The following is a 16940-nucleotide window of genomic DNA, read 5'->3' on the forward strand; positions in this document are numbered from 1 at the left end:
TGTGTTACTTTTTGAAGAAGAAGAAACTTCTTTTAAAAAAAGAGCAAAAATCCAAGGCCGTGACACACCACGGCCTTGACGCGACATGACCTTGACCATGCTTTGACGTACGAGGTAGAAAGAAAAAAGTGGTAAGTATCGCGGAAACACACACACCAAAAAACATTTGATTTAAAGCTAAGAAAAGCATTATAATAAACTCGATACTGTACCTGGGTATCAATATCCTCTGATTGTGTGCTAGAAAGCAAATTTTAATGCATATTTTCATCGATAGGTTTGTAGCTCCTGAATAGCAGTCTAGGTAAAGTACTTAGCTCATTTGCTAGCTCAGAATTAGAATTATTAGAGTTAAGCAACTCGCATTTTCATTGGAGGACATCGTCATATTTATTTCAAACCAATAATCAACTAGAATATACGTATAATTTAACAAAATTACTGTCAACCACTATAAATAGCAATAATTGTTGGTTAGGTTCAAAACATTTTCTCTTCTTAAATAAATTTAAGCGTTAACATCATTAGACATTTGCATAAAAGTGTGTATTTTGGTCACATTCACAAAATTTTAAGGAAACAAAGAATGTACAGATTACAGAAATAAATTGAAAATAACTATGTATGTCACTTTTTCAAACATGTCCTTCAAATCCTCCAATTTAATAGCTGTTAGTAAGAAGTTTCACTTCAAATATGAGCACATAGTACACACACAATTTTCTTTATTCTTTGTATTAATATTACAGTATTTCAATATAATCTGCATGGTCTGATTGTTTATCCAGGGGCACTCAACCTGGCAAACATCTGCTCCTGTCGCAAGTGTTCGCGATTGCCGCACAGGCTGCCGTTTTACGATGCCTCATTCAGATGCCATTTCTGGATATATAACTTTTCTGGCTGTCTTTTACGCGATCCTAAAAATTTTACGAATCCGACAGCTGAATTTCGACCTCCCCTTTGCAAATTACCTATACCGGATTGGTTTATATGTGATCGAATCATCAGGTTTTATTAAAGGTTAGATTTGTTCAATAAAAAGAGTCGAACACTATTCCTATATTAAAACATTAATTTTCTGTCTAATAAAATTATTATACAGGATTCCAAATTTCGTATAAAAATAATATCCTAAAAAGCTTCGTTTTAGAGATACATGTGAAAAATTCATTTTTATTTCGTTATTTTCTAAATAATTTGTGAACTCATGTCTATATTTGAATAAAAATTGGTGTTTTTTGACATGAGAAATTCGATTTCAATGGCAGGATGTATCCTACTTGTAGGGGGCGCCACCTACATATTTTTAACTGATTTGAAAAGTTACCACTTCTTTGAAAACTGGCCGAGAACGGTATTACAATTTTTCCCCTCAAACTACTCCCCAAAAGGTACACAATCCGCCAAAAAAGTCTTGGTCAACAAATTACGCCGAGACTTGGGCCTTTTCGTGTCCTTATTTGCTGGACTAATCCTGCCGGTAAATCATTAAAACCATATAAAGTATAGAAATGTCAATACAGTAATGTTCGGTTATAACGAACCTCATGGCGAAAACAGTCCGTTATAAGCAAAGTTCGCAATAAATGCTGATAAATATAAAAGATGTCGTATTTTTATTAATACATAAATATGGTATATAAAATATCCTGGGACCTCACATCTATCTACCATGCATGAATATATGGATATCGTTACGCTCCTTTCTTAATATTTTTATTCAAAGTTTTTAGCAATTCAAAGAACTTTTGCTACAGCAGCGCCATTCTAATTGTTCCCTCTTAAATGACCACGTTTCTATATACAGGGAGTTCCGAACTGTATTCCGGAAACTTCGGCAGCATATTCCTCAGACTAAAATAAGTAAAAAAGTTCTTATAAATGTATGTCCTAAAATGCTTAATTTCGGAGATACAGGGTGTAGAAGTTTCATTTTTATTTCGATTTTTTCCAAATAATTTATGAAATAACATCAATATTTGGATGAAAATTGATGTCTAGGAGTTTTTTGACATGAGAAATTTGATTTTCATGTCAATATGACTCTTACTTGTAGAGGGGGCCACCTACATATTTTATAACTGGTTTGAAGAGTAATAATTTTTCGTCCATATCTGTATAAAACTACTGAGTAAAAGAATATACATTTACGATATTTTTTACATAAAAAAGGTCTCTTGGTAAAAATCGCTACGAGTAATGGTTCTCGAGATATTTGAAATCAAAATTATCGATACCTGTCATCATTGACATAAATTAAATATGTTGACTAAATAGTTATTATACTTGTGCCAAAAGTTCAACAGAAACTGTTTAATCATCATTTTTTTTTTGTTAAAACAGATTTGAAAAGTTACCACTTCTTTGAATACTGGCCGAGAACGGTATTACAATTTTTCCCCTCAAACTACTCCCCAAAAGGTACACAATCCGCCAAAAAACTCTTGGTCAACAAATTACGCCGAGACTTGGGCCTTTTCGTGTCCTTATTTGCTGGACTAATCCTGCTGGTAAATCATTAAAACCATATAAAGTATAGAAATGTCAATACAGTAATGTTCGGTTATAACGAACCTCATGGCGAAAACGGTCCGTTATAAGCAAAGTTCGCAATAAATGCTGATAAATATAAAAGATGTCGTATTTTTATTAATACATAGATATGGTATATAAAATATATTTTGTAATATGGTAGATACATTAACAACTGCGTTCTTAAGAGTCTAATTTAAAAAAAGTCTTTTATTTTAGTTTGTTTTATTTTTATGAAATGAATATCATTAATATGTAATTCTATATATACTCCAGGGTTGTCGCAACTAACGTAGCATCCCCACGCCTAACCGCCACCTGTTACGATCAAGAACATCTTCCTCTTCCAAGTTACGGTCCTCCATTGCCCTTCTGATGGCCTCATTCCAGGATCTTCTAGGCCGTCCTCGTTTCCTTTTTCCAGGAGGTGACCAGCTGTAGATACGGTAGGGCCATCTTTGGTGTTCCATGCGTAGCAAGTGTCCAAACCACTTAAGGCCCTCTGTTCGACTCTATCCACTATTGTCTCTGTGGCATCCATTTTGGCTCTGATTTCCACGTTCCTAACTCTGTCCAGTTTAGGTACTCCCGCACTGCGTCTCAAATAGTCCATTTCGAGTGCATTCAAAGCTCGCTTTTGTTCAGCGTTTAAGGTCCAAACTTCACACCCATAAGTTACTACCGACTCCACTAGGGCTCTTCCAATATGTACTTTTGTGTTTGGTCTTATGTTTTTGTCCCACCAGATGCCATTCAGTGCTCCTATAATCTTCCGCCCTTGTTCTATTCTAGCCGATACTTCTGTTTTGTCCAGTCCCTTTTTGGTTATACGTGCCCCCAAATATTTAAACCATTCAACCTGTCTGAGCTTTACATTGTCAGTAATAAAAATGTCAAATTTATCATCTGAATTGGTCACTAGATATTCCGTTTTATCAATGTTCACAGTAAGGCCCCATTCCGTGTATGCCGAATTTAATCTGCTCATCATGAATTCAAGGTTGTAAGTATCTTGAGCTATGACCACCCGATCATCGGTAAAATTCAATGTAACCAAACAGTCATCTCCTACAGGGATGCCCATTCCCCCACATCTCTTCTTCCAGTCCCTAAGAACCACTTCCAAATACAGATTAAATAAAAGAGGCGACAGAGGACATCCCTGTCGAAGGCCTTTGGTCGTAAAAATTACCTCAGACAGTCGGTTACCGCTCTTAACATGAGCTGTGTTGTTGTTGTACAGCACCTTAATTAAATTTATTAGACATTCACATCAAGTTGTTCCAGTATGTACCATAGTTTAACTCTGGGGATGGAGTCGTAAGCTTTTTGAAGGTCTACAAAAGCTAGATGTGTATCTTCTTCACGTGAATTCCGTTTTTCTATCAGTTGTTGGATAGTAAATAGATTATCTATACATGAACGCCCTGCAGTAAAGCCACTCTGCTATATAATATGTAATTCTACTTCGGCTAATTGATCAAGAACACTTTGCGGAGTATTTCGCGACTGAAGGAAATGACGAACGTTATCAATATAAACGGAAGAAGACACAGAAGCGACAATGGCATCATCATCCAAGAATTCGACACACATACAAGATTATCATCAATATGGACAAATTCATTAAACTCACTTTCAGAACAAGGAAGATTATCTAGCATATTGTTATCATCTTCTTATCCAAATTTTTTCAGCCATTCGGCTACTGTCAAGTCATCGTCTGAATCCAAATCATTTTCCACTTTTAGGAAACCACTGTGTTGAAAACAATTAAACATTGTTTGTTTTAATATCCTCTGCCATGCCATATGAATGAAGTTTATCCATCCAAGAGGTTGATAGAAAAATTTTCACCCTCACTATCAATAAAATGTACCAAATTTCAAAAGAAGAAGTCGACGATAATGGCTCTTTAAGCTATGGATGACACCCTGATCAATAGGTTATAGTTTGGAACTGGTATTTGGTAACACGAGCAGTAAAATACCGTTTTTGGTTTGGTTACCGAAAAAATTAACACACGTTTAAAAATATCGAAGTTCGTACCTATAGATTTAGTTCGTTATAAACGAAAGTTCGCAATAAGAGGGTTCATTATAGGCGGACATTATTGTATATTAAATATCTATATTAATACTAAACTAGATTAATATTTGCTTTTTTTATAACATCAAAATTCTTAATTTATGGTTTGTAAGAAGTAGTTGAAGTCTGGTAGCTTCAACTCCAATCATTATTTGTGTACAGCTCGACACGCAAGCACTCCCTTAACAGAAAACTTCGCTGATATCCGTCGTTCGAAAGTTATCGAGTTCTAAGGAAACTTCCAACCAGGAGACCCAGGCAATAACTCGGGCAACTTTTCTGATTTTCGAAAGCAGGTTAAAGTGCACCAGCAATGCCAAATAAAGCGGATTTGTCACGTACTACTTTCTGAATTTAAAGAGCTGTGATGAACGACTAGTTAAGTTTGATTACAGAAAACTTTCAAATTACATACACCAAAAAAAATCACCTTTTATAAATGGAATAATGTTTTCTTGGTTTTGTTCTGCTTTGAAATTGGTAAAAACAATTTTAGTTAATTTAAATAAAAAGTAACATTTTAATTTATCACAAAGTTTCAAAAAAAAATTGTGTATGCTCAACACCAGCTATTAAATTGAAGGATTTAGAGGATATATATTTTTTATAATGCTTTTTACAAACTTCAAAAAAATTAATATAAATTAGCGCATACTATTCTAGCTTTATAATTTTATAATGTTTTTTTTTAATTTTTAATAAAAACGATAATTCTATTACACGACCGGATTACTGTGGCCCTTAAACTAAAATACTTCTACATCTATATCTCTGACTACTACTAAATGCTACTAACCAACAATTTGGTTTGTGTTTAAATGTTTTGTTCGTTATTCATGTTGGCGATTTATTTTTAAATTAATGTTAATTGTTAGGCAACAAGTAAAACTCATAGAATATGTTTTTTTTTGTATAATCAAAAGTGACACTCTAAATTTTACATAACCAAATTGTCACTCTAAATCACTGACTTAGACAGATGTCACTTGTCTTGTCATTATTCAACTCATTATTCGAATTCTCAAAATTGCTGTCCTCCATTCGCGAATTTCAAGCTCCAGAGCTTTACGCCCTGGGCTACTCAGAACGGTTCTTAAAGGCGCTGTGCGCGATAGCCTGGTGCCTTCATATGGCGCAGAAGAGTTCTGAACTTTATGACTCAATTGAATGGTGTGAGAGTTGCGTTCTTGAACAGTTCAGAGCTGCACAACTACGTGAATGGAGGACTGTAAATGTTGTTAACAAAAGTTTCATCTTCAAATAAAATTTTAACACTATTGTCATTTGTTGTGGCATTAAAATGTGTGTAAGAGTACCAAATTTCAAGAAAAACGATTTACCAATGTTCTTAAAAATAAACAAAATATATTATTTTTATTTACTTTTTCGAGGGCTCTGTAACTTCTTAGGGACGCGGTTTCGAGCATATCTTCATAGAAACTTTTTGTTTTATTTTTATTTGTAGAATCACCCACTGAATTTAGAAACGCCAATTTTTTTGACACCCTGTATAATCCTAGATGATTAAAACCTAACTGTAACTTATAAAATTGATCCTAATTATTAATTTCATGGTCCATTTTGGTCTGCAACACCAATAATTGTATATAAACCGAGCATATATCTTCCGGGTCTCAGCTCTAAGCTTGCAGAGAGCCAGCTAGGTATAATAGTTGTTAATTAACTGGACAAGGGCTCGATCCTGCAGGATTTGGTCGATACGTATTAAGGATGCTGATTACCTTTAAATTAAATCCTTGTCCTTCCACACGACGCAATATCGTCCCTCTAACTAGGTCTGATACACCCTGTGGATATTTTAGTAGTATATAACCAGCAAGGCCCTTTGAATACCAATAATAATATATTTTGAGTTTGATTAACTCAAAATTAATAATTAATTTTGAGTTAATAAAACTTACATTTATTAAATTATTAATTAATTTATATTAATTAATTTCCACAATACACCAACACACTTTTACTTTTACACTAAGTGTACTACATTTTAAGTGTAGAAGTAAAAGTGTTGTGGTGTATTGTGGTGATTTTAGTGTTTTTATTTTACTGTTTAACACCAAAGGTTCCAACCCTCAACTGTAATTAATTAATTTATAAAAAATAAGAAAAAAATCAGAGGTGGCACTTATGGTTTTTTATAAAATATTTTTTCATAAAGCAAAATAGATTCTATAAGGATTGTATATACGATATTGAAATTCATATAATGTGCTACAAAAAATTCAATGATCCTTTTACAACCAAAAAAAATATTTTTTATAGAACAACTCTTATAAGAGTGTTTTATTTAAAGCTGTATAGCAGAACAACTTTTATAAAATAGTTTTATAATGCATAATTATAGCAGTTAGGACAAGCATTTTATTTTATATTGAAAAATATTAAAATAACATTTTCTACGTGTAAAATATTAAAATAACATTTAATACACGTAGAAAATGTTATTTTAATATTTTTCAATATAAAATAAAATGCTTGTCCTAACTGCTATAATTATGCATTATAAAACTATTTTATAAAAGTTGTTCTGCTATACAGCTTTAAATAAAACACTCTTATAAGAGTTGTTCTATAAAAAATATTTTTTTTGGTTGTAAAAGGATCATTGAATTTTTTGTAGCACATTATATGAATTTCAATATCGTATATACAATCCTTATAGAATCTATTTTGCTTTATGAAAAAATATTTTTTAAAAAACCATAAGAAAATGTGAATCAGATGTTAATAAATTATGAACAGCTTATCTATATTCTAATCATGCGTCAATACTACTATAATTTTAATAAAACGTAGATACTTCAATAAAACTTTATTATCCCTAAATACATTTATAGTAGGCTTAAAATATTATTTTATTTTAATATTTTATTCTATAAGATAACTTGTTTAAACTATAATAATTATAAAACTATTTTATAGAAATTCAATTATATAGCTTTATATAAAACACGATGTTATTATTATATATAATATGGAAGAGACCCGTATATACCCATAGAGAATATGGGTATCTCGAAAACTACTAGAGTTGAGAGCCAGTTAAATTGTGAAAGAATTTCAGTTTTGCCAGGGAAAATATATGCGCCTTTCCTATTTTTACTAAAGTTTATGACTCTGAATTTTTTCGAAAAAAAAAACATATTATAGCCAATATCGCTTGAAACGTTCGAAAATACGTTTTTTATGAAGCAATGGTCAACTATTATTATTATGGTTTCCATTTAAAAAACATATATTTGTGTAAAATCAAAAATGACAGGCATTAGAAAAAAACTAAAAAATTTCATAAAGGATGTGATATAATCTTCAAGTGTTATCTGAAAACTTTTTCTCTAAAATAGATTATAATGAAATTAGGGAGTATTTTTAAAACAGCCGAATTGTTTTTTCGAAATATCTAGTAAGACATAAACTTTTTCGAACATCCAAAAGGCAAAAAAAGGCAAAAAAATATTTTTGTCCTTGCAAATCTGCAATTATTTCCCCATTTAGCCACCTTAGGTTACCGTAGCTCCGGTAGTTTTCGAGATATCCATAGAGAACATCGTAAAAACCACCCTGTATAAACCTATGATGACTTGAGAATTTGGTCAATACCGTACAACTGATATCTAGCAGCCAGATCAGGGCTGTAGGCTTTACTCTAAACAGCAGGGTGCTTTATATATTTTGAAGTCAATACAGGGTGATCCGAAATGTATTCCGGAAACTTCGGCAGCATATTCTGCAGAAAAAAAATAAGCAAAAAACTTCGTATAAATGTATGTCCTAAAATGCTTAGTTTCGGAGATACAGGGTGTAGAAGTTTCATTTTTATTTAGATTTTTTCCAAATAATTCTCACTCCATTCAATATTTGAATGAAAATTGGTGTCTAGGAGTATTTTGATATGAGAAATTTGATTTTGATGTCAATACGACTCCTATTTGTAGGGAGCGCCACCTGTTTTTGTTTTGACTGTTTTGAAGAGTAATACCTTTTTATCCGTACCTGTATATAGCCACTGAGAGAAAAAATATACATTTCCGTAATTTTTTACTTAAAAAAATGTCTCTTGGTAAAAATCGCTACGGGCAACCGTTTTCAAGATATTTAGAATGGAAATAGTCAATATATGTCATTATTGACAAAAAAATACATATTGAGTAGGTATGTAGTTTTATTGACTGAAGTTATAAATAATTTGGGAGCTTTTTACATTAATCATAAATTTTTCTTCGAAAAAATTATGATAAAACAGTTTCTGTTGAGTTTTTGGCACAAAAACATTTCAAATTTATGATTTCAGTCTAATAACTATTTAGTGTCAACATGTTTAATTTATGTCAATGATGACAGGTATTGATAATTTCTATTCCAAATATCTCGAGAACCATTACTCGTAGCGATTTTTACCAAGAGACCTTTTTTACGTAAAACACGTCGTAGATGTATATTTTTTACCTAGTAGTTTTACACAGGTACGGACAAAAAGTTATTAGTCTTAAAAGCAATTAAAACACATGTAGGTGGCGCCCCCTACAAATAGGAGTCATATTGACATCAAAATCAAATTTCTCATGTCAAAATACTTCTAGACACCAATTTTCATCCAAATAATGACTTTACTACAGAAATTATTTGAAAAAAATCGAAATAAAAATGAAACTTCTACACCCTGTATCTCTGAAACTAAGCATTTTAGGACATACATTTATACGAACTTTGTTACTTATTTTGATCTGCAGAATCTGCTGCCAAAGTTTCCGGAATACAGTTCGTATCACCCTGTATATAAACCTATCCTCATAAAATATTTTATATCATAAATTAAAAAAATGAGACTCATAGGTTATTAAATTATGAACGGCTTACACTACCTTAAATTTTATCTCATAGTTTATGAATTATCACTTGTCAATTTTTTTTAATTTTGACATTGACACATCACGAAAATTATAACGTACTTCTTACAAACTACAAATTTTGAATTTTATATAGCTTTTAGCTTATAACGAAAGGAACAATCAACAACAACTGGGACAACCTGTATGTGAACTAGGCAACCTCAAGCGGAGATATAACGAAGTAAAGATTTAAAAATACCGACTAACTTACATCTACTGCGGGATCAAAGTACTACGCCTGCAAATGGCCAGCAGATATAATCATATATTAATTAACAAGACATGGCTCGACCTGGCAGGATTTGGTCAATATGCATTATGGTCGTTGATTACCTTTAAATTAAATTCTTGTCCACCTATACGAGATATTATCGCTCTATTACTGAAAATGAATATGTCCGGTGGTTATTTGAATTGCCTATAATCAGCAGGGTCCGTAAATATATTAATATTTACGTATTTACAAACCCTGATAATTATAGATAATACATAATTTATATACGGATACATAGGATTAATATATTCAGGGGGTGTCCCAGAAATAAGTGTAAGTATTTATGTATATGGCAAAAAAAACAGATTTTCTCTTTACCATTTTAAAATAAATTAATAATAACCGAGTTATTTAACTTTAAAAAAGTTGAATATTATAATAATTAACTTTAAAGATAATGGCAAAATTTTCAGATCCACCGCCAGCAATCGATAATCAGCCGCAAATACCAAACAATTAAAAAATTCAAAAGAACTACTAAGCAATTACCTTAATCTCGGCTTGTTCGACAGCCAGTGTTGACATATCGACTAGAAAGATTCAAAAACGACTTGGAAAATTCAGACTAAAAGAAAAACTTACCTAACATTAGAAAACGGTATTCCAATAGATAGCAGATCGATGTGATTAGGTTAGAGCGTCGTTTTATCACCTTACCTAAAACCGCAACTCTACACTTAACAACACTTCATTTCACTTCGATTATTGACCGCACTACATAATTCCCACCTGTGTTTGGCACAAAATACATTCATTGTGCCATCTAAATTATTTAGGATTATTTTAAAAAATGTAAACTCCCCTATTTTTTTGTCTCAGACTGCGATTGTGAATAAACTACAAAATAATTAATATTTCTATTTGAATAATAATAGTATATTGTTTTATTGGGAGTAAAAATGACACCTTTTGTGACGAGGCTGTACCGGGTGGCCAACTAAGAATGGACGCCGGCTCTATCTCAGAAACTACTTATCGTATAACTTTCGAAAAAAAATTATAATAAGTAAATCGACCAAAAGAAATCGCTGGAAATTATTTTCAAGTCCAAAAAATGTCCGCTAGGGGGCGTTTCTCTGATCAGAAAACAGGGTTTTTCTCAAAAACATGCAGGTGAACAGGAATTTTAAATATTACTATTGTAATCGTCGAGAAATTTGTAATTTTTTTGATACAGAGTATTTTGCTCTATCTCATAAAATAAAGTGGTGGGGGAATGTTAAACTTGATTTTATTAAAATAAGTATAACTCTGGTTTGGGTTAGGCGATTTAGACAAACTAGGGCTCGTTTAAAAGAGCTTTTCTTCCTAAATGATCTCCAGTATAAATTTTGTTTTCATATTTTTTTTCGTGGTAGATAGAGGGCGCTGTTTGACATCATAACAGATTTTGCGCTTTTGCATAAAAAATTTAAATAGGAGGCTATATTGCTGTTTGTACAGTTAAATAGAGCACAACATTTCCAAAAAATCAGCGCAAACCGCAACTTTCTATCTTCTCTCTAACGGGAGATATTAAGAAAATAAATTATATTAGGCTGTCGCCTAGGATTATACGGCCTAAAAATTAGAGTAGTAGGCTAGGAAACAAAAAGAGGTAAATTTGTTTACGTCAAAATATCAAAACACATTTTAATTTCATTTTAATACCATTTAATTGTTATTTATCCATGTTCGTTCTTGATTCGACACTGTAATGAAGTTCATAAATTTTCTGGGCCACCCTGTACATTATATTAATATTATACTAGAATAATAGAGACTTGATTCTCTTGTAATAATGACAGGCAGGGTATTTTATTGTTAACTCATTATTGTAATGAACTTCATTAGTGTTTCTATTGTTGAATTAAATAAGTTAAATATTTAATTGCCATTTTGTAAGAGAGTTTTGATCGGTTTTGGTCGCCGTGGTTCGGTGCGAGAAACCGAGACGTTTGCGCCGCTCTCCTTACCAGTGCAGGTTGAGTGGAGGGGAGCGTAGTCGAGTACCTCGGCAGTACTGGCACTAGAGAGTGAGTTGTGTGGTCGCACGTGAACAGTGAAGTTCGAGTCCGGAGTGCCCTGCCAAGTGTCCTGCTGCCAGCCGCCTGCCGCCTGCCGCCGTATTGTATAAGGTAAGCACCCACCGCCAAAGTGATCGAGAGTAGGTCGTATTCTTTTTATTGTTAATACCGTTTACTTTACTGCCTTGACGCGTTATAGGGATAAGGGAGACAGAGATAGTTAGAACGCGCGATCGCAAAGGCCGGCAAAACTTGTGTTCGTTCAGGGCCAACTGTCCTCTAGCAGGTGGGGGAGCTGAACGGATCACGTGGACGCGAGGAAAGCGCGCGATCGTAAAAGCCGGCAAAACTTGTGTTCGTTCAGGGCCAACTGTCCTCTAGCAGGTGGGGGAGCTGAACGGATCACGTGGCCGCGAGGAAAGCGCGCGATCGCAAAAGCTGGCAAAGCTTGTATTCGTTCAGGGCCAACTGTCCTCTAGCAGGTGGGGGAGCTGAACGGATCACGTGGACGCGAGGAAAGCGCGCGATCGCAAAAGCTGGCAAAGCTTGTATTCGTTCAGGGCCAACTGTCCTCTAGCAGGTGGGGGAGCTGAACGGATCACGTGGACGCGAAGAACGATTTCTTTTGTTAGGGGAAAGAAGGAGCGTGAGAGAGATAACGAGCAAGGTGGTACAGTAAACGCACGGGTCGCGAATGTTCTTGGAGCTAAGGCAGGATCTCGTCCATCCCGAGACTGGTTCTGTAGTTCCCGTATTCTCATCAGGAGCGCCGTGGGATCTCGCCGACATCCCGAGGTGGTCCTGACCGGGCGGTGTGGACTGTGCTTATCCAGACGACTAACCGAGACGCCGTTTCGTTCTACTGGCGAACGATCCAGGGCTCGCGTGCGTACCTATCCCACAGGACTCCGTTTCGTTCTACTGCGAACGATCCAGGGCTCGCGTGTGTATCTATCCCACATGACGCCGTTTCGTTCTACTGCGAACAATCCAGGGCTCGCGTGCGTACCTATCCCACAGGACTCCGTTTCGTTCTACTGCGAACGATTCAGGGCTCGCGTGCGTATCTATCCCACAGGACGCCGTCTCGTTCTACTGCGAACGATTCAGGGCTCGGGTGCGTAATTATCCCACAGGACGCCGTTTCGTTCTACTGCGAACGATCCAGGGCTCGCGTTTGTTTATCCCGGGACGTCTGTAACGACGTCGCCGACGTTTAGAAAGTCGGTTTATAAAAGAGTATGTCGCTCCGGTACGTACATGTCTGTGTTTACTAGGACGCCGTTAAGTTAGACGCCGGTTAGAAACTCGCGTCGTTTTATTTACTAGAACGTCATGTCAAAAACGCGCTTTGAATTCGCGTGATTAAATCGGACAGTGAGTTGCATATCGAGATTATACGGTCAAAACTCTAGAGGTGCTCGATTGTTGTTGTAAATTTTATTTTACGAGTCTTTAATTATAAATTTTCTTTCACTTTCATTACAATTTAAAGTCGTGAAACTTCCTGGGGTATTTAGCATATAGTTAATTAATTAAATAAAGCCTTAATGTTATGTTATAGTTAACTGTGTGTTTTATTTCTTTTCATTTCATCACTCCCTGGTATCTCCACTGTATAAAAGCTACCCGTATTGGCGAAACGTGGACCTCTTCCACTATAAATAACAGAGGTGGCGCCCGAGAGATTTAAATTTACTACTGTACGCCAGTAAGGCTATTTATTTTTCACTGAACCAAGGAAAAATAAACTGAGACTCTTACAAAATTGGCGCCCGAGCAGGGACTTGATTGTTTTGAAGATTGAACCGTCAAAAGTACCAGGAAAACCGGGTAAAGCTAGTAAAAGCGAGAAAGCTATGGAAACAGTGTGAGGGGAGGTGAAAAGAAAGTAACAACCGTCGAGCATAAGTACCTCTAGAGACAGTAAAGTCTCAGTGCTTCTGAGTCAAAGACTAGTGAAATCTAGAGCGATATGGAAACCGAGGAAGATTTTTTTCGGATTTTTTTCGGATTGGATTGTACCGGGACTGTTGAGGAGATGCGAAGAAGGATAGTGAGATTCATTAGAGAAGGACAGGTGAGTCCTCAGCCGGTCTCAAAGCCTTTTGGATTTCCTGGAAATAGTGCTGTTGTACCGACAGTGAGCTCTACAGCCACCCTGACCACTACGACAGTGACAACTACAGTGACAGCAACCTCGAGTGGATACATTGCTGGACGTGTAGTGCCTTCTCCGGTGGTCTATACTTCTACTTCACAGCCTGTCCCTCTGCCGATAAATCCAGGTATGTCAAATAGTTTTAATACTAATCCTATACAAGTTTACAAATGGGGGGTGACATTTAATGGTCGCTCGGACCCTGTAACATTCTTAGAGAGACTGGAAGAAATTTGTATAGCACAGAATATACATCCGGATCGTTTATTGCCACATTTGCCAGAAGTTTTGCAAGGAGAAGCTGCGCTCTGGTACCGCAATAACCGAGTAAATTACAGGACCTGGGAAGAATTTACTGGAGAATTTAAAATTTTTTATTATCCAGTAAATTATGAGGTGGACCTAGAGGCGAAGATAAGTCGTCGAGTGCAAAGACATAACGAGTCTGTCACGGCGTACATCACTGATCTTCAAACGTTGATCCGCAGACATGGCAGCATCTCTCTGAATCAAGAATTGCAGTGGTTGTACAGAAATTTGTTACCTGAATTTCGTCAGTATGTCCGAAGAGGAGATTTTCACGATATTTCATCGTTCTCAAGAATAACCAAGGAGTTTGAACTGCTTAATCAGGAACTGCAGCGATCGTCCCGTACTTATGCACCGTCCGATGTCGAAGCCCGACCGAATAATACGCCTCGGCGAGACAGGCTGGAAAATGAGCATGCTGGAGCCAGGAGCAACCTGATGGTTATCCAGAGCCAATCGCCGTCTCAGAGTAAACAGAGACATGTGTCTGTTACTCCCCGTGTTTCAAGATATCCGTATAGAGCGCCGAACTCTGCAAAACAGACTTCAGAAGCAATCTGTTGGAGATGTGGACAGACAGGACACTTCCGCAGACAGTGCACATCCGAGCCCAAAATCTTTTGTTCCCGATGCAAAAAGACAGGTGTTCTTTCTAGGAATTGTCCATGTGTGAGCCCAAGAAAGCGGGAACCAAACCGCACAGAAATATCCCAGGAACAACATTATTCACCAACGGAGATTGTTGAAGAATTACCACAAATCATACGTCAAGAAATTCGTCCTGTTGTGAAGATTCGCTACCGGAACACCGACTATTTGGCACTCCTGGATACTGGAGCTGCCCATTCCTATATTGGAAAGAAATTGACAGAACAGTGCCAAACTTCCAAGGCAATTCCTGTCAAACCCACGGTAAAAGGAGCGAGACTTGCTAATGGTGCCACGGAGTCCATTAGCACAGCATTTAGGATGAAAATCCAAGTAGGAGAGCAGTCTCTGAATGAGGTTTTCCACAGTCTAAAAGACTTAGTTTCGGATATGATTATTGGTATGGATATTCTGGGCAAACATGACTTCCAGATTGATTTACGAACCCGACAGATCCGATTGAATGCTAAGTTGGTGAGTGCAGAATCGGTGGTTTCGTCTTGTAATGTCATGTCAAGTTTAAAGATCCGAAGCTCCGCCGAAGGTTTACAAGTAAACCCGAAGAAAAATGTTGAACAAACAACCGAGAAGTTGAGGAAAGGTCAACGTCAAGCATCCGTTTCTAAAGGCAGTCGCCTTCCGATAAAAACGAGTCTACAGAGCCCTGTAGAAGAGTTCCGCAGACGTCAAACTAACAAGTTTTCTGACTCCAAAGATGTATTGCTTAAAAACTCTGATCGAGTTCCGGTGGAGAAGAATGTTTGTTGGCGATGTGGAAACCCCGGACACCTACGTGGTGTATGTCAAAGAAGATTTCTTTTGTTCTGTTCCAGATGTGGGACACTCGGCGTGCGATCACAGGATTGCAAATGTAGATGTATACCATCCCGTTCAAATCACTCCGAATCCTGGGCTGATGGATGTTGGTTAAGAGGAGGATCAACAGTCATCTAAACAGTATCTAAAAAAAAAACCCCCTTCCCGACTGATGAAGTTGTAGAACTGATTTTACTTTGAATTTTTCAGACTAGAACGACTCATGACTCGTGAGTCACTGCCAGGAACTATCTGCAGGCCACACTGACGCTAACCAACTCCCCCACATTCCCATGTGTCTGGAAGCCAGTCTAGGCGGAGACAGCAACAACTTGCCAGGGAAGAAGTGGAGAAGTGACATGCAGAAAAACCCGATGTCCTGGCCCGTCTGAAAACCAACGCCGGACGTCCAGCAACAGGAGTCTGTCGTCACAATGTCCTCAGTCTACAAGTCATCAGATTCTAAGTTTTCATTTCTTGTTTACTTTCTTTAAGGGGTTTGCTTTTCTTTAAAAAAAAAAGGGCGTCAAGTTATATCTTTTGATAGTTAAAGTAAAAAAAAAAAGGGAGTTGATTTATATCTTTTGATAGGTAAAGAAAATAAAAGAGTATTGCGCGATTTTAAGTCTCTATGTTATGTCTACGGGGTATGGTCCTGGTTAGTTTTTTTTTTTTTTTTTAAATTAAAATCGAAAAGGGAAACAGAAAGAGGGTAGAGAAGTTTTGTTTAAGGAAATTCTGTAGTATCTCTCATATGGTCGTTTTTTTTTTAAATATGAAAATGTATTGCGACCAATTGTCCTGCGTGCCTGAAGAGTTGAACTAATTCATTTGTGTTATAGGTGTACGGGTCTCCATGACTGAGCCATTTGCAGGATCGTTCAACGCCGTTGGAACACGAGGGACTCGCCGAAGCTCTCAACTCCGCTGGGCCACGAGGGACTCACCGAAGCCTTCAACATCGTTGGACCACGAGGGACTCACCGAAGCTCTCAACTCCGCTGCACAACGAAGGACTCACCGAAGCTCTCAACGCCGCTGGACAACGAGGGACTCACCGAAGCCGGAACACCGTTGGAGCAAGCTCGACACGTCGAAGCTCTACACACCGCCGAAGGAAGATCTTCAAGTTGAAGAAGACCGAAGATATTGCGTAATTTAGTTAAGTTTTACATTTTGAAAATAAACATTTG

The 16940-nt window shown here is 36.4% G+C and overlaps 1 protein-coding gene across 1 annotated transcript; it reads left to right on the forward strand.

Moving 5' to 3' along the window:
• The first annotated feature begins 12877 nt into the window (after positions 1-12877).
• Positions 12878-15904, forward strand: LOC115874680. Its single transcript, XM_030889899.1, has 2 exons — positions 12878-15405; positions 15457-15904. Exons 1-2 carry the CDS (start codon positions 13789-13791, stop codon positions 15883-15885), a joined length of 2046 nt encoding a protein of 681 aa, XP_030745759.1. The 5' UTR covers positions 12878-13788; the 3' UTR covers positions 15886-15904.
• Positions 15905-16940: the final 1036 nt, after the last annotated feature.

This window comes from Sitophilus oryzae, unplaced genomic scaffold (genome assembly GCF_002938485.1).
Source record: "Sitophilus oryzae breed Bouriz unplaced genomic scaffold, Soryzae_2.0 scaffold_1297_pilon_pilon, whole genome shotgun sequence".
Classification (NCBI taxonomy): Eukaryota; Metazoa; Arthropoda; class Insecta; order Coleoptera; family Curculionidae; genus Sitophilus; species Sitophilus oryzae.